Here is a 21,933-nt window from a genome sequence, read left to right as displayed (position 1 = left end):
TCTGGGATGCTACTATTAAAGGTCATTCCTTGATATGGCCTCTGGAATTTTCCTTAATATCTAAATATCCTCAAATGGTAACTTGGGAGCCAGGGGCAGGTGCTAAGGTGGAATGAGATCTGGCTTTAGAGTTAGACCCGGATTTAAACCCAGTCTCCACCACTTACCATCTCTAAGACCATGGGGAGTTCCTTAACTTTCGTAGGCCTTAGTTTCCCCATTGTTAAAATGGGGCCATAATAGTATCTACCTCACACAGTGTTTCAAGGATTAGCAAAGAAGGTAGGTAATACACCTTCATGGCACTGCCACCACCCCGCTCCACCCACCAATTCATCAGATGCATCTGGGTGGATCACCTTCTCTGGGCTGGGCCAACCCCCACAGCCCCCATGATGTCACCAGAACCCACCGAGGAGCCATAGCTGAGGGGCCCTGACTTCTCTCTCTCCATTACAGCATCCTTCTGGATGAGGAGGGCCACATCAAACTCACTGGTGAGTGGAGGGCACCTGCCCTCTCAGGTCCCAGGGGCGGGGCAGAATGGGCTCTTACTGGGCCTGGGCTGAGTACTAAGGGATCTGTTCTTCCTGAGACACTGTGCCAGGTACTGAGAAGTCCAGGCCCTGGACTTGGAATGGCCTGGACTTGAACCCCAGCTCCCCACTGTGTAAGATTGTACAAGTCACCTAGCCTTTCTGGGCCTTAGCCTATTCATTTTTTTTTTTTGCTTTTTAAATATGTTTTTTATTGATTTTAGGGAGGAAGGGAGAGAGAGAGAGAAACATTGATTAGTTGCCTCCCATACACACCCCAACCTGCGATAAAACCCGAAACCTGAGCATGTGCCCTGACTGGGAATCAAACCTGTGACATTTTGGTACCCAGGACAATGCTCAACCAACTAAGCCTTACTGGCCAGGGCCCTCAGCTTCCTCTGGAATGTCCTGGGGGTAATGTCTTAAGGCCTCTGGGCAGGGAGGTTGGGTATGTAGGGGGTGGTGGCAAAGAAGGCAGAGATGTCCTGAAGATGTATGTGTCCTCTTGCCCTTCTTACCACAGACTTCGGCCTGAGCAAGGAAGCCATTGACCACGAGAAGAAGGCCTATTCCTTCTGTGGGACGGTGGAGTACATGGCCCCTGAGGTCGTCAACCGCCAGGGTCACACCCACAGTGCAGATTGGTGGTCCTATGGGGTGTTGATGGTGAGTGCCCAGGCAGTGGTAAAGTGTCCAGCCAAGGCCTCAGGCCTCAGTTTCCTTATCTGTACAGTCAGGGGATTGATGGTCTCTAAGGCTCTCCTGTCCTCTCATAGCCAAGCTGGCCTCACCCTTCACCCTGCAGTTTCCTTCCTTGGAAGGATTCCAGGTTTGGGACTGGGCCTCGCCCCAACTTTGGGCCCCTAATACTGCTCCTGGTGTTCTGACAGAGGGGAGAGGAACAGACACAATTCTTGATCCAGGTGAATTTCCAACAGGCCAGCAAGAATCCTAGGAATGGAGCTGGGTGGCCTCGGTGGGAGGAGGTGGGGGGCATGGAAGATGGGGACCAGAGCCTGAACAGACCCTTGTCTTCTGTAGTTTGAGATGCTGACGGGCTCCCTGCCCTTCCAGGGGAAGGACCGGAAGGAGACCATGACACTGATTCTGAAGTAAGCACCAGCTCCTTCCTGACACCTCAGGGTCTCCTCGTGCCTGGCTCCAGTTTGGGGGCCAGAATAACACCCTTTACCTGCCTCAGATTCCCCCATTAATGAGACACTCCTCTAAGTGAACTCTGGGTGAAGTATTATACTTTCCAGGGCCCCTTGTTCATCCACCAGGGCCTGTGGGAGGGGAATCCCAGAAGGCTTTGGGAGGTGAGTTAGTGGATGGCTTGTCTGGCATGAGCTGGAAACTAGACCTGGACAGAAGTGGGAGGGGAGATGGGGCCTCTAGGGTGGGGCTCAGCGCTGATGAGACCCGGGGGCTGTTTTAGGGCGAAGCTAGGCATGCCCCAGTTTCTGAGCACGGAAGCCCAGAGCCTCCTGCGGGCCCTGTTCAAGCGGAATCCTGCCAACCGGCTCGGTAAGCAACCCCAGCTCAGGGGAGGGGAGCAGGGTACAGCTGCGGCCTAGGCCATGGGGCCACATCTGGGGCTGAAAGGGACCGTTGTCCTTTGTGTGGGTAGACAATGCCGCTGGCCACCCTGCTTTTTGGCTCCATGTATGGTATTTGGGGCAGTGGGGTGACCTGTGTGTAGGGGGAAGGCAGGAACTGAGTCATCCCCACTCCCCCTGGGGACAAGGACAGAGGCCCCCACACAGCTCCTCTGCCAAAGCTGCTGGCACAAGAGGAAGAGCATGAGCTCAGGCATCAGAAGGCTCAGGTCCCAGTCCCAGCCCCATATCAGGTCTTCTCTGCCTAGTATGCAGTGGCCCCTCCATAAATATTTGTTGAACAAATGAGTGCCATTTATGAGCCAAGTGACCCAAGGCAGTTGACTTCACCTCCCAATGCCCCAGGTCCTCATCTTCATGGGAGAGGATGATCTCAAGCTCTGCTGATTAAATGAAGTCACGTGAACGTGTCTGGTGTATGCTAGTTGCTCAATATATATTGGTTCCTGGGTTCACCTGAACCATAAACCAGATCCTTGGAGTTGAATGGGATGAGAGCCTGTCTGGTGACTGACAAGGGCAGTGGAATAAGAACAGAGATGAGGCCTGGCATGGGAAGGAAGTAGAGGCCCTCTGCAAATCTCCAGACAAATCCAGCCTCTGTCCTGTGTGGCCTTGGACAAGTTGCTTAACCTCTCTGGGCCTTTATTCTTTTATCAATACATTGGCGCTTAATCATAAGGGGCTTCAGAAAGTAGAAAATGCTGAGTGAGCAATAGGCCTTGGTGTGATGGCTGGGTGGATTTGGGGCAGAGTGAGCCCATCCTCCCCCATGCTTCCAGTGAGCTGCTCCAGCTGCTGGTTCCAGACCAGTGAGGCTGCTCAGTGGTGTCTGGAGGTTGAACCATCCACAGATCCCTCATCTGGGCTCTTTCAGGCTCCGGCCCTGACGGGGCAGAGGAAATCAAGCGGCATGTTTTCTACTCCACCATTGACTGGAATGTGAGTGTGTCTGTTGCCCCATCAGGGCTTCAACTGTGGTGGGAGGGGCTTCTGCTGACGAAAGCCTTAGGTGTGGAGCAGAGGGTGACAGCATGACCTGGGAGGCAAGGGCTGACCTTCCAAGAGCAAGCATTTATGCCCCTATCTGGGTAGCCTGTGCCCCAGGCTTCTCACTTCCTCTTACATGGGGCCCCCAGAAGGCTGTGAGGGTGCTGTGGTGATCAGAATGCCCACCCTACTTTGCAGAAGCTGTACCGTCGTGAGATCAAGCCACCCTTCAAGCCGGCCGTGGCACAACCCGATGACACCTTCTACTTTGACACTGAGTTCACATCTCGTACACCCAAGGGTACGTCCCTTGTCTAATTTGTCTTGGGCTGGCACAGGAGGGAGGCAGGGAGTCGGGGCACCTTGGGATGCAGGGGCGGTCAGGACTATGGCAGGCCCAGGTGTGTGGGCAGACAGGCGGGTGGGTCTCTGGCTCTTTGTCCCCATCTTGTTATGCCTGATTCTCCCACTTCAGGGCTGTATGGGCTCTTTGTGTCTGGGTGAGGGGGTGGGGGTGAGTGGGTGGTTAAGGCCACAATAGAAAAGTCAGGACCCCTGCCTCAGGCATCTGCCAGTCCACTGGGAAGACCAAACACATCAGGCTCACACTCATGTCAGGGGTAAAGAATTTGACCCAGCAAAAACGAGGTGAAGATGGTCTAGCAGAGCAGAGGTGACAACGCCCACAGGTCAGGGGCAAGCGTGGGAATCTGCTTTGGCAACTCTGACTGCCAGGCCTCAGTGTATTCACCTGCAACATGGGCTTAGCCATAGGTCTACTCAGTCCCTTCTTTCCTTGTAAGAAGCCAAGGAAGGGGCTTTCTGGGAAGGAGCATGGTAAATCCTAACATTTTGGTCAGTTATTGGCTGGGGAGTGTTAGTTCTGGAAGGCCTCCAGTAATAGCAAGTTTCAGCAGAAGGGGTTCTTTTCGCACTATGGCTTGCACATCTTTGATGACAGGGAGCTTAGCACTTCTCTGAGCATTTTGTTCCATCTTTCTTCATTTATCTGACAAATATGTGCCCGGTCCCTACCGTGTGCCAGCCATGGGGGGATTGATGGTGAACAAGACAGACTGGGGCCCTCCTTTTATATGGCTCACAGCCTGTAGTGGGGCGAGAGACATGAAAACAGCTACTGGGCAGTGTGACAAGTGCAGCTTAATAGGAGCAAGGGGCTGGAGGAGCAACCTCGAGCAAGGCTTCTCAGAGGAGAGAGTGGATGAGCTAAGCTTCAAAGTATAGATAAGGAGTGAATTACCTAGTAAGAGGGACAAGCATGTGTCATGGCTCAGAGTCTCCTTTAAGGATCTGAGAAGACCGACCTGCTGAGCTATGGAATGAGGGAGAGGAGGCTAAGATCATGAGGACCTCAGTTGTCAGACTGAGGAGTTAGACTTTTCCCTGCAGACAGAAGGGAACATTTGAAGGGTATAGGGATAGACTTGTGGTTGGAACCATCTCTCTGGCTGCTGCACAGAAGATGGACTTAAACAAGCAGACCTTAGGGAGGCCAGGAGGAGGCACCCAGGAAGGGATGAAGTGTCTTGGCCTGAGCAGGACAATGGATGTGGGTTCTTTAATCCTGGCGTATGAGGGCTGGGCTGGTCCAAACACACATGAACAGATGGGCTGGCTAAGGGCTGGGATGAGGAGTCCTGCCCAGGCTCCCATCACGCCAGCTGCTGAGGCAAGCCTTGAAGCCTCATAGTCACCCTTCGCTGGGCTGCCTTAGGGTCAAGGTCACCTTTTGGGCTCACATCCCCTTCCTACCCCTGTAGACTCCCCAGGCATCCCCCCAAGTGCTGGCGCCCATCAGCTATTCCGTGGCTTCAGCTTCGTGGCCACTGGCCTGATGGAGGATGACGGCAAGACTCGGGCCACACAGGCATCACTGCACTCAGTGGTACAGGTGAGGGGGCCAGGAGATTGCTGCCCAGTTGCCCTTTTCCACCCAGAAGCCACAGGCAGAACGACTAAGAACACAGGCTCTGGAGTTGGACAGGCCTGGGTTCATCTCTAATTGCCACTATGTAGCCATTGGGCCTCCAAACCTCCTTGGGCATCAGTTTCCCCATTTGTAAAACAAGGATGACAACATGGATATAAATTTCCCAGCACAGCCAGGGACATTGTAGAGCCTGAATAAGTACAAGGGGGTGCCCAGAGTGGTGGTGCTAGGGGGTGGCTGTCAAGTCCCCTACTGGGATGGGTAGCAGCAGGCTTGTCCCGTATTTGCATACTTTCCTGGCTCCGTGGAAAATTTATAATTGAGAGGCAAGAATGTAGACTCTGGAGCTCACTGCCTGGATTTCAGAACTTCCAAAGTGAGGGACTTTGATTGAGACACCCTCCTGATGCCTCAGTTTCCTCATCTGTAAACGAGGGTGATAATAAAAATTTCCATAGGTTTGTTGTGAGGATTATATAAATTAATATGTGTAAAGTTAAGGTGACTATGTAATTTATTATCCAACTGGGACATCTTTGTCTAGGACAAATGTTAAACCTGACTGGATGCGAGAACAACAAGCATAAATCAGGGCTGTCCATGGGACAGGTAGTCACCTGATAGAAAGTGCTTAGAATAATACCTGCCACGCTAAACATTATAGAAGCATTTGCTATTATTAGTGGTTCAGAACCTTGAGACCTTATGAGGTGGGCTTTGATACCCCAGAAAGGGAAGGCAACTCACCCAAGGCCACAGGCTTTAGGGCTCCTGTGTGCCTCTCAAGTCTGCCTACTTCACTACTCTGACTGCAGGGTGGGAGCCAGCAAGTATGCCCATCATATAGGTGCAGAGAAGGGCAAATTCTTGCCCAGGTCACACATCCAACATTCTACCCCAGGCCTCCTGACTCCTGCCTGGTGCCATCTCCACTGAGCCAACAAGGCCTTGGGTGCTGGGGAATGCCCCTGCATTCTAAATCAGAAGGTCACCCCCACCTCTTGGTCTCCTGCAGCAACTGCATGGGAAGAACCTGGTTTTTAGTGATGGCTACGTGGTCAAGGAGACCATTGGTGTGGGCTCCTACTCCGTGTGCAAGCGCTGCGTCCACAAGGCCACCAACATGGAATATGCTGTCAAGGTGGGGCCTCCAACCGTGTACCTGCCATGGCTGCTGGGCTGGGGGGAGGCCAGTGTAGCCTTTGCCCTTTGACAAGGAGGATTGGTGCCGGAGGCTCTGTGGGTGGGTGAAAAGTGTGCAGCTGGGTCCCAGGCCCTGTAGTGTGGGCTCAGTGGCAGGAAGGGACTCCAGAGATCATCTCCCTGACACTGTCACATGTACCCTTTTTCCACAGGTCATTGACAAGAGCAAGCGGGATCCCTCAGAAGAGATTGAGATTCTTCTGCGGTATGGGCAGCACCCCAATATCATCACTCTAAAAGATGTGAGTGGGGGGGTCTTTGAAATGGGTGAGGACTGAGGCACTCAGCTCTAGAATTGGTCAAGGGCTGCCATTCCTCTGCTCGTGGGAGAGGGAGCACCCTTGGTGCCTCTGGTCTGGCTGCACCTCAGGAGCCCTCCACTTCAGAACTGGGCATTCTCTGAGAGCTTTCCTGCCAATCAGGGACAAGTAGCAACATCCTCCTGTCCAGGGAGGACAGAGGTCCAAACATGTGAAAGCCCTGCCAGGGCCACAGAAGCACAGAGCAGAACACATGCCCCCAGCTCATGTCACTCTTTCCTGGTCTGGTGAACTGGTGACCAAGGGGTCCAGACTTGGCATTGAGGGAGGTGCCTGATGACAAAATTTTTGGTAGGTATATGATGATGGCAAACATGTGTACCTGGTGACAGAGCTGATGCGGGGTGGTGAGCTGCTGGACAAGATCCTACGGCAGAAATTCTTCTCGGAGCGGGAGGCCAGCTTCGTCCTGCACACCATCAGCAAAACCGTGGAGTATCTGCACTCCCAGGGGGTAAGTCTTGGGTAGGGAGCACTGAGCGAGGGGGCTATCCCATCAGCAGAGTGCATGAGCTATGCAATGGCCCAGGCGTGGCAATCTTCAGCAGTCAGACAGAGGGGAGACTGGGTTGGGTGGTGTGTGAGTGGATAGATAAGGTCATATTGTGAAAAGAAACATTTATTCAGAACGTACTGTGTGCCAGGTACCTGTAACATTCTTTCCTTACATTATCTCAGTTGATTTCCACAAAACCCTACGGTGCTATTATTGGCCTACTTTACAGGTACGAAGACTGAGGATCAGAGATGTGAGGTTACTTGCCCAAGGTCAAACAACCAGGGAGAATGGAGCCAGTATGTCTGGCTGAGGAATTTGAGTGGGGAGCTGCAGACAGGGAGTGTTGTTTTTTTTTTTTTAATTTGTTTGTTTGTTTTTGTTTATTCTCACCCAAGGATATTTTTCCATTGCTTTTTTTTCAGACGGAGTGGAAGGGAGGAAGGGAGAGAGAGAAACATGATGTAAGAGAGACACGTTGATTGGTTGCCTCCCACATGACTCCAACTGGGGCCAGGGATCAAACCTGCAACCCTGGTATGTGCTCTTGACCAGGAATCGAACCTAAGACCCTTTAGTCCATGGGCTGCGCTCTAACCACTGAGCAACCAGCCAGGGCAAGAATGGGTTTTTGAGTTAGGAAGCAGCAGGGTCACTGTGGGGCACTCAGTACTTCAGGGATGTGAATCTGGCTGTGGTTTTGGCTGTTAGGACAGAGGAAGTAGATGCAGAAGGAAATTCTGCTGGAAACACAGCAGGAGCGCAGAAGAGGTGGCTATCCAGATGGTACAACTTGGCCTTTATCAGCGCACGAGGCAGAGATAGGAAAGTTCCTTGTAGTGTATTAAAGCCAAAACAGAGTTAACATGAGTTTCTGGAGATGATGTTTTAGGGGCTTCCAGTCAGACACTGTGAGGGTTAAGAATGCAGGCTCTGGAATCTGACTGGCTGTGTTCAAGTCCTGTGTGTGAGGTTGGGAAAGCCTCGCCTCCCTGATCCTCTCTCACCTCTTCTCTGCAGACTTCCCATAACAAGACCTCCGCCCCACAGGGCGGAACTGGGTGAAGTGAGGTGCGCAGTGGGAAGGCACCATGGTCCAGTGCAGGCCAGTAGAAGATTCCACGTAAACATTAGGGGAAATAGGACCAGGTTGTTACTATGCCTTTTTCTCTTTTTTTAAGTTTTTATTATAAAGATGTTAACACTATACAAAACGAGAATAGATAATGAACCCCCCAGATACCCATCACCCAGATTCAAGAATTATTGAGGTTTTTCTCATGCTTCCTCTCTTCCTTCCCATCTTTCTCCTTTCTTCCCCTTCTTCTCTTCCTTTTCTTTCTTTCTTTTCCTTCCTTTTCTTTTTCTTTTTTTTATCCTCACCCGAGGACAATTTGGCATTTATCTTCAGATAGAGCAGGAGGGAGAGAGGGAAGAAGAGAGAGAGAGAAACATCAATGTGAAAGAGGCACATTAGCCCTGGCCAGTTTGGCTCAGCGGTTAGAGCATTGGCCTGTGGTCTGGAGAGACCCGGGTTCGATTTCCGCTAAGGGCATGTGCCTCGGTTGCAGTTTGTCCCCGGCCCTGGTCGGTTGTGCGGGTGGTGGCCACTCGATGTGTCCCTTTCACGTCGATGTTTCTCTCTCTCTCTGTTCCTCTCTCTCAGTCCCACTCTACCTGAACAAAAAATGGAAAAATGTCCTCGGGTGGGGATGATAAAAAAAAAAATAAAAAGAAAGAGGCACATTGACTGGTTGCCACCCACATGACCCCAGCTGGGGCTGGGGACAAACTGCAACCAAGATACATGCCCTTAGCAGGAACCAAACCCAGTCTCTCTGGTCTGCGGGCTGAAGCTCTAACCACTGAACAAAACTTTTTTTTTTTAATCCTCACCCAAGGACATTTTTGCATTTATCTTCAGATAGAGCAGGAGGGAGAGAGGGAGGAAGAGAGAGAGAGAAACATCGATGTGAGTTCCTTTCCTTTTTGTTGTTGCTGATGTATTTCCTCAAACTTTTTATTGAGGAAAAGCTCAAACCTATAGAAAAGTTAAAAGAATAGTATAATGAAAACAGTCTCCTTTCTAGATTCACCAAATCTTAACAGTCTGCCACATTTGCTTTAATTCTCTTTCTGTCTTTCTATATAAATACCTTTTTGTGGGTGCATTTGAAAGGATGTGGCAACTTTACTTAATGATTGATTGATTGATTTAAAAAAATTGTTTTTTCTTTATTGAATTTTAGAGAGAGAGGAAGGGAGAGGGAGAGAAAGATAGAAACATTGATGAGTGAGAACATCAATTGGCCGCCTCCTGCATGCCCCCCACTGGGGATCGGGCCCACAACCTGGGCATGTGTCTTGACCAGCGACCTCTGGGTACATGGGTCGACGCTCAACCGCTGAGCCACACCAGCCAGACGATTGATTGATTTTTTTTTTAGAGAGGAAGGGAGAGGGGGAGAGAGAGAAACATTGATGAGAGAGAACATCGATTGGCCACCTCCTGCATGCCCCTCACTGGGGATTGGGCTCACAACATGGGCATGTGCCCTGACCAGGAATCAAACCAGTGACCTCTTGGTGCATGGGTCAATGCTCAACCATTGAGCCACACCGGCTAGGCGAAAGTTGCAAACTTTATGACACTTGACTGTAAATACCTATAATTAAAGTATTTTAAAACATATCTCAGCCCTGGCTGGTGTTTCTCAGTGGTTAGAGCATCATCCCATGCACCAAAGGGTTGTGGATTCGATCCCCCATTGAGGCATGTACGGGAGGAAACCAGTAGATTTTTCTCTCTCACATCAATGTTTCTTTCTCTCTCTCTCCCTTTTCCATTCCTCTCTCTGTAGAATCAATAAAAAAAAAATTCTCAGGTGAGGATTTTTTTTTTATCCTTACCCGAGGACATTTTTCCATTTTTTTGTTCAAATAGAGTGGGAGGGAGAGAGAGGAAGAGTAAGAGAGAGAGAGAGAGAGAAAAACATCGACATGAAAGGGACACATCGAGTGGTTCCCACCTGCACAACTAACCAGGGCCGGGGACAGACTGCAGCCGAGGTACACGCCCTTAGCGGGAACCAAACCCAGGTCTCTCTGGACCGCAGGCCGACGTTCTAACCGCTGAGCCAAACCGGCCAGGGCCAGGTGAGGATTTTTAAAAAATAAAATAAAAATAAAGCTTATCTCAGACCTCACATCTTTGTTTTATATCTAGAACTCTAAAAAAGGCAAACATTTCTTTCATAACCACTAACAAAATTGGTTGCTTGTTTTTACATAGTACCCTGTCAATAGACACATTTCCCCTATTGATTGTCCTTTCAAAATATCTTTTTGCGATTGGTTTATTGGAATCAGTCTCTGCAAGGTCCACACTTATTGTTCACCATTATATCCCTTGTCTCTTTTCTAAAATTGCAATAACATTTGGACACAGTAGATCTTTTTCTTTTTTAATTTGCTGATTTGAGAGAGAAACATCAATTTGTTGTTCCATTTATTTTTGCATTCATTGGTTGATTCTTGTATGTGCCTGACTGGGATCAAACCCGCAACTTAGGCACATTGGGACGATGTTCTAACCAACTAAGCTACGAGGCTCTCACACAGTAGATCTTAAGTGTACAATTTGATGAATTTTATTAAATGTGAACATCCATGTAACCACAGTAAAACCTCCTTCTTTTTTTTTCTCTTTCCATTTTTGTTCAGATAGAATGGGGGAGAGAGAGAGAGAAACATCAACGTGAAAGGGACACATCGAGTGGCTGCCTCCCCCACGACCCCAACCAGGGCCGGGGACAAACTGCAACCAAGTTACATGCCCTTAGCGGGAACCAAACCCAGGCCTCTCTGGACCACGGGCCGACGCTCTAACCATTGAGCCAAACTGGCCAGGACTAAAACCTCCCTTTCTTACACCACTGTCTTGTTGAAGAGATCAGTTCTTATATGGAATGTGTCTGCTTCCTCATGGTATCATTTTACTTGTTTCTCTGTTGCCTGGATTTTCTGTAAACTTCAATGTCTTACTTAGATTCAGCTTCAGCTTCTTTTTGGAAACAAGGAGCTAAAAAACACTCCATGGGAGGTGTAATGTACTTCATACGGCATCACATCCTGGAGCCCCATGTCATGTTGCCCCATTGATCATGTCAGGTAGGTGGGACTGATGATAAAGATCCTGAACAACCTCGCCCTGACCGGTTTGGCTCAGCAGTTGGAGCATCGGCCTGTGGACCAGAGAGTCCTGGGTTCGGTTCCTGATAAGGGCATGTACCTTGGCTGCAGTTTGTCCCTGCCCTAGTTGGGGTCGTGTGGGTAGTGGCCACTCAATGTGTCCATCTCAATTCGACGTTTCTCCCCCCAACCTTTCTCCCTCCCGCTCTATCTGAAGATAAATACAAAAAGAAAAAAAAGATCCTCAACAACCTCTCACCAGTTTCATCCTTTCAGGATCTCTGCCTGAATCAATTATTAGGGTTTGCAAAAATAATAATGTCCAATTCTAACTTATTAAGGGGGATTCTTTTGTAAAACAGAACTTTACCTCATAACCAGAGCTTCAGTTTGGTTACCACATGTACTGTTATGGTCATGTTTGAAGTGGTTTTGGTTTTTGCAGTGGCCAGTTTCAACAGACTAATATTTAAATATGTTAGGTCAGGCGGTAAATGTGTTTGCTTTTTCCTGTTTTGTCCTCAGGTGAGTATTAGTTAGAGTTTCCCCATGAAGATTTAGAAGACAGGGCCAAAGCAGTGTTTCCAGGGGGTCAGAACAAGGAAGGACTTTCTGGAGCGAGAGCTGTTTCCAAAGTAGTGAGCCCCTCTCCCAGCTCCAAGTACAGACCACCACTTGGTGGGGGTGTTATTGGAGAAAACTGTCTTTCCCAAAGTGAAGAATCTATGTGTCTCCAAAGTTTCTAGCCCTTTCCAACAACCAAGGGCAGATAATGAGGAAATAGGAAGCTCTGGATGCATCCAGTTATGGAGGGAGAATCTCTTGGCTGATTACACATTGGCAGTATCTGTGGTCTAGAAGCTGGGAATCCCAGATGAAGTGAAAGATGGGAAAGGGGTAACTGGGAACAGGGTCCACAGGGATCTCCTATATCTTTCTTTTTAAAAATACGTTTTAATTGATTTTTTTAGAGTGAGAGGAAGGGGAGAGAGAGAGAGAAGTGTCAATGTAAGAGAGAAACATGGATCGAGCTGGAAACCTGGGCATGTGCCCTGACCGGGAGTCGAACCGGAACCTCTCAGTCCATGGGATGACATTCAGTCTACTGAGCCACACCAGCCGGGCAAGGGATTTCCTATATCTTTTTATTGAAGTATCATGTAAACATAAATCTTCATGTACAGGTGAATACAGATGTGAAATACAGAAGTGAATACACCATGTAACCTGCACCCAGATCAAGTCATGAAGTATTTCCAAATCCCCTCGTGCGTGCTCCCTCCAGTCCCTGCCCCCTCCCCAAGGACAAGCATTCCAAGCTAACTTCTAATAGTTTATAGCTTAGATTAGTTTTTCCCATCTTTGAATTTTAGACAGATATACTCTTCTGTATCTGTCTGGTTTCTGTCACTCAACATTCTCTCTGAGATTCATCTACATTATTATGTGGCTACAGTTTACTAATTCTTGATGTTATGTAGTTTCTACTATATGAACAGACCATGATTTAATTGTCCATTCTACTGCTAGTGGACATTGGGTTGTTACCTACCAGTTTTTGACTATGACAAATAATACTGCTATGAATTCTAATACTTGTCTTTTAATGAAAATATATATGTTTTAACATTGGTCATATACCTAGAAATGTTGGGTCATAGTGTATGTGTATGTTCATCCTTAGTAGATGTTGCCAGTTTTCCAAAGTTTTACCAATGTACACTTCCACCAGAAGCATGTGAGAGTTCTGGTACTTGCCAACACTTGGTAATTTACATCTTTTTAATCACAGCCATTCTGATTGATGTGAGGTGGTATCTCATAGAGGTTTTAATTTGCATTTCTCTGATGACTAATGAAGTTGAGCACCTCTTTCTGTGTTTATTGCCTTTTGAACTGCCTCTTTTATGAAATGCCTGTTCAAGTCTTTTGTTCGTCTTTAAAAATTGGGTTGTCTGCCTTTTTCATCCTCTTTTGCAAGAGTTCTTTGTTTAATACAGGATCCCTTTTAAGTCTCTAGCTTCCTTCATATTGTTTCTGTAAGGGCCCCAGTATGCCAGGGACAGCCTGTTTGAAAACTCAATAGAAAGTCATACTTTGGGCCCAGCTGGTGTTGCTCAGTGCGTTAAGCATCATCCCATGGACTGAGAGGTCCGATTCGATTCCCAGTCAGGGCACATGACCAGGTTGTGGGCTTGATCCCCAGTAGGGGGCGTGCAGGAGGCAGCCGATTGATGTTTCTCTTTCACATTGATGTTTCTCTCTCTCTCTCCCTCCCTCTCTCTCTAAAAAAATCAATGAAAAAAGAAAGAACGTCATACTTTGGCTTCTCTGTTTAGCAGATCATTTACATAAAAGAATGTCACTTTTTATTTTCTGGCTGGTCATGGGCACCTAAATGCACATCCTCCAATGACGCTAATGATGACAGAGATGCTGTTGTTGCTAATGACGGCTGGCACTAGATAGCACTTTCCAAAGGCCAGACTGAGTTCTAACCACTTAGAACTCAATTAATTGTTCCAACGAACCTATGAAGCAGGTATTATCATTACATTTATCACATAGCTAATCTGGCTCGAGTCTAAGCTTCTAACTACATGTGATCAGATGCTGCTGTGGACAGTACCTGTCCTCTAATTGTCCTGTCCTTGTCCTCTAGTTTTTTGTTTTGTTTTGTTTTTTGTCCTCTAGTTTTTAAGTGCACTTGACAAGCAGTCACTGTATCTTAATACCCAGCATGATGGTGGGGTTTAGCCCCAGGGAGTGCTGGAGTTACTATGATAGCAGCTGCCATCCCTCAAGCCCTGTGCTAAATATTCCTGGTAAACCACTCGTGTTCCTTCCTGCAGCCCTGGGGCTAAGCACTAGTACCAGTCCCATTTACAGGTGAGAAAACCAGGGGCTAGAGGGGTTAAGTGACATGCCCAAGGTCACACAGCTACATCAGGTAAAGCCAGGATTCACACCCTGGCTGCCTGATTCTTGACTGAAGTCACAACTCTGCCTGTTGATTCTGTGGCTACATTTGACCTACACATATTTAGTTTGGCCTACAAGTTGTGGGGTGTTTTTTGTTTGGGATTTGCTTTGATTTGGTAATTTAGCTGCTTTTGGAACCAGGGCCTGAGTTGCTACATAGTGACTGTCAGCGGGAGTAAGTAGCAGATGCCCCTTTAGACTGGTTGGCATGGCTCCCACTCAGCCTGGCTTCACCCGTTGCTTGCACAGCCTATTGTGCTTTTCAGTGTAGTGAGATGTGAGAATATGATCCCCCCTACCCCCACATATAACCTGGGGGACAAGTATCAGAATTACTTAGGGGGCTTCCGGTAGGAGTTTGTTGTTTCTCTCTGTTGTGTTAGGGTACAGTAAAGATTGAAAACCTTCATATCCCTGTTTGCCAAAAGTGTCACCTGTTTTACACTAAACTAGAAAGACTGGAATTAATGGGATCAAGTCAGAAATGGGATCAAGTCTTACCTCTGCTTCTTACTTAGATGAGCAAGCTGGTTCTCTTCTCACTGCCTTGGTTTCCTTCTCTGTAAAATAAAGCCTACAATCCCTGCCCTGCATACTTACCAACATAAACATGGGCCCAAGGAGACATGGCTGGGAAAGTACTTTGTAAACCAGGAAGATTGTTACTTGTCCAGCATAGTTGATGTCTTCAACCAAGCTGAGCATCCCTGACATCTGGGAAGCTTGTCTGGGCCCTCGGCAGGGAAAAGAGAAGAGTCTACATTCTCAAGGGCCTGGGTTTGTCCTTTGGCCCATATGATTGTATTAGGAAGGAGAGAGCCCCAGGGACTGGGCAGGTACTGGATACATGGTGGATACAATTCCCTACGTCGTCGTGGATACAATTCAGTGTCACGGGAGCACCCTGCCGGTGTAGCCCTTTCCTCCTCATCTACCTGACATTCTTCCCTCTATCCTGGTTTATGTCTACCCTCTAACCTGCCCACCTCGTGACACCTGCTAGGGTTCAGGGCTCAACATACTATGAAAGGACCATCTCATAAAGCCAGCTAATCTGAGCGACTCAGTGAATCTAACCTGCAAAGTCTACGTGTTTCAGAGGTGTGATTTTTTCATTCACTGGACAGAGTTCACTTAGCACTTGCTTTGTGCTAGTCCCTATGCTAGGTGCTGGAGGGGAGCAGGCATTCCACAGATAGGGCTGTTTGTGACCGAAGGAGCCCCACTGGCCTGCGCTCAGGGCGCTTGAGGGATGCAGTGGACGATGAGCCTGGAACAGATAGCTGAGCCTCTCACACCAGGATGGAGACTTTGGGTTTTGTCTTGTAGGTAGTGGTGAGCCATTGAAAATGTTCAACAGGGGAGGTAGCAGTAGGTTATGAGAAGGGGAGCTGGAGGGTGAGAACAACTTTAGTCTGGGTTGTGTTAGGTATAAGTGTCTGTGAAATATTCAGTGGTTGCCACCTGGTAAGCAGCTAGCTATAAGAGCCTGCACTCAGGAAAGTTCTGGGCTAGGACCAGAGATCTGAGTTTTTGATAATTAGATGATAGAGGAGTGACAGTGAATAGAACCATACAAAGGGATTGGGAAGGATGAAAAGTGAAGTGATTCAGCCCCCTCAGGTTACAGATGTGCAAATGGGGGCCAGAGGAAAGTCATTTGCTTAAGGCTTCAGTAGTGTTATTCATCCATTCATTCAACAGATATTTGTTGAATACCTACTATATGCTAGAATCTTTTCCTTTTTTTTTGCATTTATCTTCAGATAGAGCAGGAGGGAGAGAGGGGGGAAGAGAGAGAGAAACATCGATGTGAGAGAGACACATCAAGTGGCTGCCACCCACACCACCCCAACCAGGGCGAGGACAAACTGCAACCAAGGTACCTGCCCTTAGTGGGAACTGAACCCGGGACTCTCTGGTCCACAGGCCGACGCTCCAACCACTGAGCCAAACCGGCCAGGGCTATGCTAGAATCTTTTAAAGGCTGGGATATAGCAGTGAACAAAACATTCATGGAGCCCGGCCAGTGTGGCTCAGTGGTTGAGCATCGACCCATGTACCAAGAGGTCACCGGTTCGATTCCCGGTCAGGGCACATGCCCAGGTTGTGGGCCCAGTCCCCAGTGGAGGGCATGCAGGAGGCAGCCACTCGATGTTCTCTCTCATCATTTCCATCTTTCTCTCCCTCTAAAAATCAATGAAGAAAAAAATTGAAAAACACTCATGGAACTTACATTCCAGTAAGTCAGTTCAGAAAACAATTAAGTAAAATTATGTCAAATGGCGGTAAATGCTGTGGATGGAAGGAAAGCAGGGGAAGGGAACCAAGGGGCACTGCTCGGTAACTGCTGTTTTATGTGGAATGATCCAGGCCTCAATGAAAGGGTGACATGTGAGCTGAGACCTAAAAGAAACAGAGAATGAGCCAGGCAGATGCCTGAGGGAGGAGCGTTCCAGAAAAATGGAACAGCAAGGCAAAGGCCTGGAGGAAGGAATGTGCTTGGCATGTGGCAGGAAGAGCAACGAAGCTGCTGTGGCTAGACCAGTCAGTGCAAGAGATGTGGGTGAGGGTAGCGCAGAGCTCAGGTGGGACCATGTAGGCCATTGTAAGTAAGGACTTTTCCTATTTATTTATTTTTTATCCTCACCCGAGGACATTTTTTTGTTTTTTGTTCAGATGGAGTGGGAGGGAGAGAGAGTAAGAGACAGAGAGAAAAATATCAACGTGAAAGGGACACATCGAGTGGTTGCCTCCTGTACAATCCCAACCAGGGCCGAGGACGAACCACAATCAAGGTACGTGCCCTTGAACAGAATCGAACCTGCGACTCATTGGTCCGCGGGCCAACGCTCTAACCGCTGAGCCAAACCGGCCAGGGCAGGACTTTTCCTTTTAAGAGGGGACTCTTTAAAAGGTTTCCGGCTGGTTTTCTCAGTGGTTAGAGCATTGGCCCACAGACCAAATGGTCGCAGATTCAATTCCTGGTGAAGGGCATGTACTTAGGTTTCAGGTTCAATCCCCGGCCCCAGTCAGGGTCGTGCAGGAGGCAGCCAACCAATCAGTGTGTCTCTCTCATATCGACGTTTCTCTATCCCCCTCCCTTCCTTCCACTTTCTCTAAAAATCAATGAAAAAATATCCCTGGGTGAGGATAAAAAAAGGTTTCTGGCTAGGATGACATGATCTGACTTACATTTAGCAGGATATCTCTGGCTGCTGTGTTAGAACAGACTGTAGGAGGTGAAGGTGAAGCAAAAAGGCCAGTTATGAGGTGGTTGCCGTGACCCAGGGGTGGGGTGAGTGGCTGGAATCAGCATCTTGCCAGTGGAGGGGCTGAGAAATGGTTGGGCGTTGGATCTATTTTAATGGTAGGGCCAACAGAACTTGCTGATGGATTGGTTGAGGAATATGAGAAAACAAGAATGTCTCTTAAGATTTTGACCCAAGCAGTTGGAAGGATGGAGTTGCCATTAGGTAAGATGGTGTGAGAGCAGCTCTGAGGGGAGAGAGGAGGAGTTGGACAGGTGCAGTTGGAGCTGCCCTGTAATCACCGACAGATTTAAGTGCGCAGTACCAGCAGTGTGAAAGGCTCATTTCAGCCCCTTCACCTCCTTTCAGATTCTGCTTCCTTCTGTCCCTCTCTCTGGGCCCATCTTCCTAACTGTCCCATCTCTGGCAGTCAATCTGAGCCACAGAGGCCTGCCACATCGAGAACTGACCAGCCCTCTGCCCCCAGGTTGTGCATAGGGACCTCAAGCCCAGCAACATCCTATATGTGGACGAGTCTGGGAACCCTGAGTGCTTGCGCATCTGTGACTTTGGCTTCGCCAAGCAGCTGCGGGCTGAGAATGGGCTCCTCATGACACCTTGCTACACTGCCAACTTTGTGGCGCCTGAGGTGAGTGACCCAGCCTCCTCAGCTGCGAGCGAGGATGTGCACTCTGTGTGGCCTTGGCCCAGGTACCAAAGGAGGATCCAGCCCATGGCTAGAACCCATGTCCTACCCTTTGGGGAGTAGCAGGCAAGCGTATGGGGCCGCTTGCCCTGCCCCTCAAACTGACCATACTCCCCTGCCTTCCTTTCTGCCAGGTGCTGAAGCGCCAGGGCTACGATGAAGGCTGTGACATCTGGAGCCTGGGCATTCTGCTGTACACCATGCTGGCAGGGTGAGTGCCCCATTGGCCTGGGCCCCCTCCCAATACCCCGCTCCTTCCTCCAGTCCTAGTGTACAGGCTGGAGTGGTGCCTTTCTGAGAGAGAGACTCGCCCTGCCTCAGGAAGGTCTGAAGATAGCCCTATCTTTGGATGCTTCACCTTGAGGAGAAAGATGCCACCTTTGGGAACACAGTCTGAAGGGGGAGGCACAGCCCCTCACCCTTAGCCCCAGGTTGGAGGCCAGAGGCTATAACCAGATTGGGTGGACTTTTCTCCAGATACACTCCATTTGCCAATGGACCCAGTGACACACCAGAGGAAATCCTGACCCGGATCGGCAGTGGGAAATTCACCCTCAGTGGGGGAAATTGGAACACAGTTTCAGAGACAGCCAAGGTGAGTCTGTGAGGCCTGGGCCCAGCTCATTTACGATGGGGAGGCAGGGTAGCATCCCAGGGCAGGTCATGAATAGGTGTCCTGAAGCCTCATTTCTCCAAGTGGAAGATTCCCAGGCAGGCTGCCCCCACACACACACACACGTTGTTTGGACAACTGGGTCATCATTCACTGGTCCTTCCTGTGTTCTGGGCCCATAGTAGACAGAGAGCTGTGATTATGCCTTGTGGGAACTTACTGTGGGGGCAGATACAGGCTTACATACAAGGAACAGAGATGCCGGGCAACAGAGAAAAGTGTGTCTTCCTGGCCAGGGGTACGGGCCATGGAGGCACAGAGCAGAGTTACTGACCATGCCGAGCAGAGAGGCCTTCTCAGAAGAGGGAACATTTGCACTTTCAATATGAGCACGGTCCCAGTTATGGGAACCTCTGTGCTGGACACTGGGTTGAACCCTTAATGAACAGTACTACCTCACATCAGCCTGACGCAGCAGGTATTGTGGTTATTTCTATTTCTCAGAACGGAAACTGAGGTTCAGAGAGTTAAAGTAAATTGCCCAAGATACTCAGGGATGAGCAGAAGAGTCAAATTTTGAAACTGAGTCTACCCAACCCCCAACCTTAGGTTCTTCCCACCTCCCTGCTTGGCTTCTAGAAGGTGAAAGAGAAATGGTATTCTAGGAAGAAATCCCAAAGAAGGGCCTGTGCTCAGGGAGGCCCTGGAGCAGTGGGGAATGGATCACAGGGAGGGGCTACTGCCAGGGTTTAGGCAGGAGATGGTGGAAAGTGGTTGCCTTGCCCATTCCCCATCAGTGGGACACAGCTGTCTGTTCCCCTCCTGGCCAACCCCCTTGCCCGCTGTGCCCCCAGGACCTGGTGTCCAAGATGCTGCACGTGGACCCCCACCAGCGCCTCACAGCTAAGCAGGTCCTGCAGCACCCGTGGATCACCCAGAAAGACAAGCTTCCTCAGAGCCAGCTATCCCACCAGGACCTACAACTTGTGAAGGTATGGCCATCCCAGTCTGCTGGGCATCTGGGGACCCAGGCCAAGTTTCCATGGGCAAGGACTTGAGGTGGCAGAGCCAGGAGATGCCATGTCTGTCCTGGAGCCCAGGTCTAACATGCAGAGGTGTCAACCGTACATTCACAGGCCTCCAGTCCTCTTGGAGACACAGCCCCTTACCTCTGAAGCCATCAGTCTGATGTAGGAAGCAGGACTAATGACCATGAAGGATCACCTAGGCTGGATTAACAGAGGCCTGGGTGGGCTGTGAAACACTGGGAGGAGCTGTCCTGACCCTGGAACACATGTCCCCTCTCCTGTCTATACCTGCTTCATCGTAAATTGACCTCCTTCCTACCTTCTCTCCCAGGGAGCCATGGCAGCTACATACTCTGCACTCAACAGCTCCAAGCCCACCCCTCAGCTGAAGCCCATTGAGTCATCTATCCTGGCACAGAGGCGGGTGAGGAAGCTGCCGTCCACCACCCTGTGAGGGGTCAGGGCATCCAGGCCGAAGGGCAGTGCTAGCTCAATGGAGGCGGCATACTACCCGGAGAGAGCAGGCCTGAGCCACAGGGCCAGAGGGAGCAGAGCCCCGAAGGGCCCAGGAAGCGGCCAGCCCAGGTCACCCCAGTGAGGGTGTGAGAAGTGCCTTCTCCTTCCCAAGGACAGATTCTTCTCGGCTCAGGCTCTACTGGTTGAAATCGATTCACTGTACAAACTCATATCTTTTTTTTTTAAGGAAAAATGAAATCAACCACCATGGATTTTTATAAGATCCATTTGCCTTTCTGGGAACAGAAATAGCCAATGCAGCCCCAGGAGGGACACTGAGTCACACTAGGGCTCTCTGTTGCTGGGACCCTTTAGAGAGGTTTTAGGATCCTGTCCTGGGGTCCCCACGATTGGCCCATCTGTAGCCATCTGCACCCACCTCTGAGGCAGTCCAGCATCAACTTCCAGGGCCCTTGGCTGTTTAGCAGAACTTGCTCTGTCCCCAATCAGCTCCTTTTCCATACTGTTCTGCTGGGGGGTCTGGAACCACTTCCTACTAGAGGAGAGGACCAAGGCCCCGTGGCTCCCAGTTCCATGCACCAGCATCCACATCAACCCCACCAGTGGGTCCCCTGCAGTTAGGGCGGGCCACTCCCAGAGGAGGATCCAGAATGCACTTTTTGACTGACTTCTGTCGGAGTCTGCCACAGGACAGAGTACACAGGAGGCCTGTGGGGTGGACCGGGGGGAGGGGCTTGTTTTCATTTCTTCCTCAGCTGGTAACTCAGGGTTCATCTGTCCATGGCCTTTCTAATAAACTTACAGTTGAGTTGAAGCATGCTTGCCTCCACTTTTCATCCCTGAATTTGCCCTCTCTGTGCTGTCGGGTGATGAGGACTTTGGCAGTGACAGACCAGTAATGGACCAGGGCCCATTAGCCCAGCTGCTTGGAGCACAGGTCATTCGGGAGCATGGAGTCCCCCCTGCCCTGCCCTCACATTCCTGCCAGGGGATTCCATTATGCTATTGATAGTATTAATGGAATTATTAGCCACCGGTGACCAAGTGCAAGGCACTGCGATTGGGCCTTATGTGTATATCTCATTCAATCTTAACAACCCTGTGAGGTGGGTACCATTATTATCTCCGTTTTATAGATGGAAAAACAGGCTCAGGAGCGGGAATGACATTGCTTTACACAATAGAGTTTTTCCAAGTACCTATTTTGGCCCTGCTTCAGGTGCTGGTGAATCAACTAGAAAACGAGGTCATTGTTTTCATAGATCTAACCTCCTAGTGGGGAAATGGACAGTTACTAAACCAAGGTCAACTACTGTTAAGACATATGAAGAGCTAAACTGAGATGAGAGAGATTGGTTGATCAGGGAAGGCCTCTCTGGGAACATGACCCAGAAGCTAGATCTGTATGATGACAAGAGGCCAACCAAGACCAAGAGGCAGAGGGCAGAGTCAGGACAAGGGCCCCAAGGGGGAAACAGGCTGGGCATGCTCAGGAAACAAAGAGAAGCTGATGTGGCTGTGATCAGGGGTTTGCACAAGATGAAGCTGGGGGAGGGGAGGGGCCCTC

The 21,933-nt window shown here is 49.5% G+C and overlaps 1 protein-coding gene across 12 annotated transcripts in view; it reads left to right on the top strand.

Annotated features, from left to right (window-relative positions):
- Positions 1 to 21,180, top strand: part of RPS6KA1 (ribosomal protein S6 kinase A1) — a 41,477-nt gene extending 20,297 nt beyond the window's left edge. For 4 of the 12 annotated variants that reach the window (XM_036256661.1, XM_036256662.1, XM_036256659.1 and 1 more), the window contains 15 exons: positions 460 to 497; positions 1,063 to 1,205; positions 1,581 to 1,651; positions 1,978 to 2,066; positions 3,036 to 3,100; positions 3,347 to 3,449; positions 4,930 to 5,060; positions 6,115 to 6,240; positions 6,455 to 6,544; positions 6,918 to 7,076; positions 18,030 to 18,191; positions 18,383 to 18,459; positions 18,726 to 18,843; positions 19,716 to 19,853; positions 20,221 to 20,948. In XM_036256661.1, coding sequence (XP_036112554.1) covers positions 460 to 497; positions 1,063 to 1,205; positions 1,581 to 1,651; positions 1,978 to 2,066; positions 3,036 to 3,100; positions 3,347 to 3,449; positions 4,930 to 5,060; positions 6,115 to 6,240; positions 6,455 to 6,544; positions 6,918 to 7,076; positions 18,030 to 18,191; positions 18,383 to 18,459; positions 18,726 to 18,843; positions 19,716 to 19,853; positions 20,221 to 20,343 — 1,633 coding nt within the window. In that variant the 3' untranslated portion in view covers positions 20,344 to 20,948. Of the gene's footprint in view, positions 1 to 459; positions 498 to 1,062; positions 1,206 to 1,580; positions 1,652 to 1,977; positions 2,067 to 3,035; positions 3,101 to 3,346; positions 3,450 to 4,929; positions 5,061 to 6,114; positions 6,241 to 6,454; positions 6,545 to 6,917; positions 7,077 to 18,029; positions 18,192 to 18,382; positions 18,460 to 18,725; positions 18,844 to 19,715; positions 19,854 to 20,220 lie in introns of all 12 variants that reach the window. The other 8 variants (XM_036256660.1, XM_036256663.1, XM_036256664.1 and 5 more) reach the window with 8 other exon arrangements.
- The last annotated feature ends 753 nt before the right edge of the window (positions 21,181 to 21,933 follow it).

This window comes from Molossus molossus, unplaced genomic scaffold (assembly GCF_014108415.1).
Source record: "Molossus molossus isolate mMolMol1 unplaced genomic scaffold, mMolMol1.p scaffold_m16_p_12, whole genome shotgun sequence".
Taxonomy (NCBI): domain Eukaryota; kingdom Metazoa; phylum Chordata; class Mammalia; order Chiroptera; family Molossidae; genus Molossus; species Molossus molossus.
Note: the sequence above shows the minus strand (reverse complement) of the source record. Positions and strands in the feature narration are given on the sequence as shown.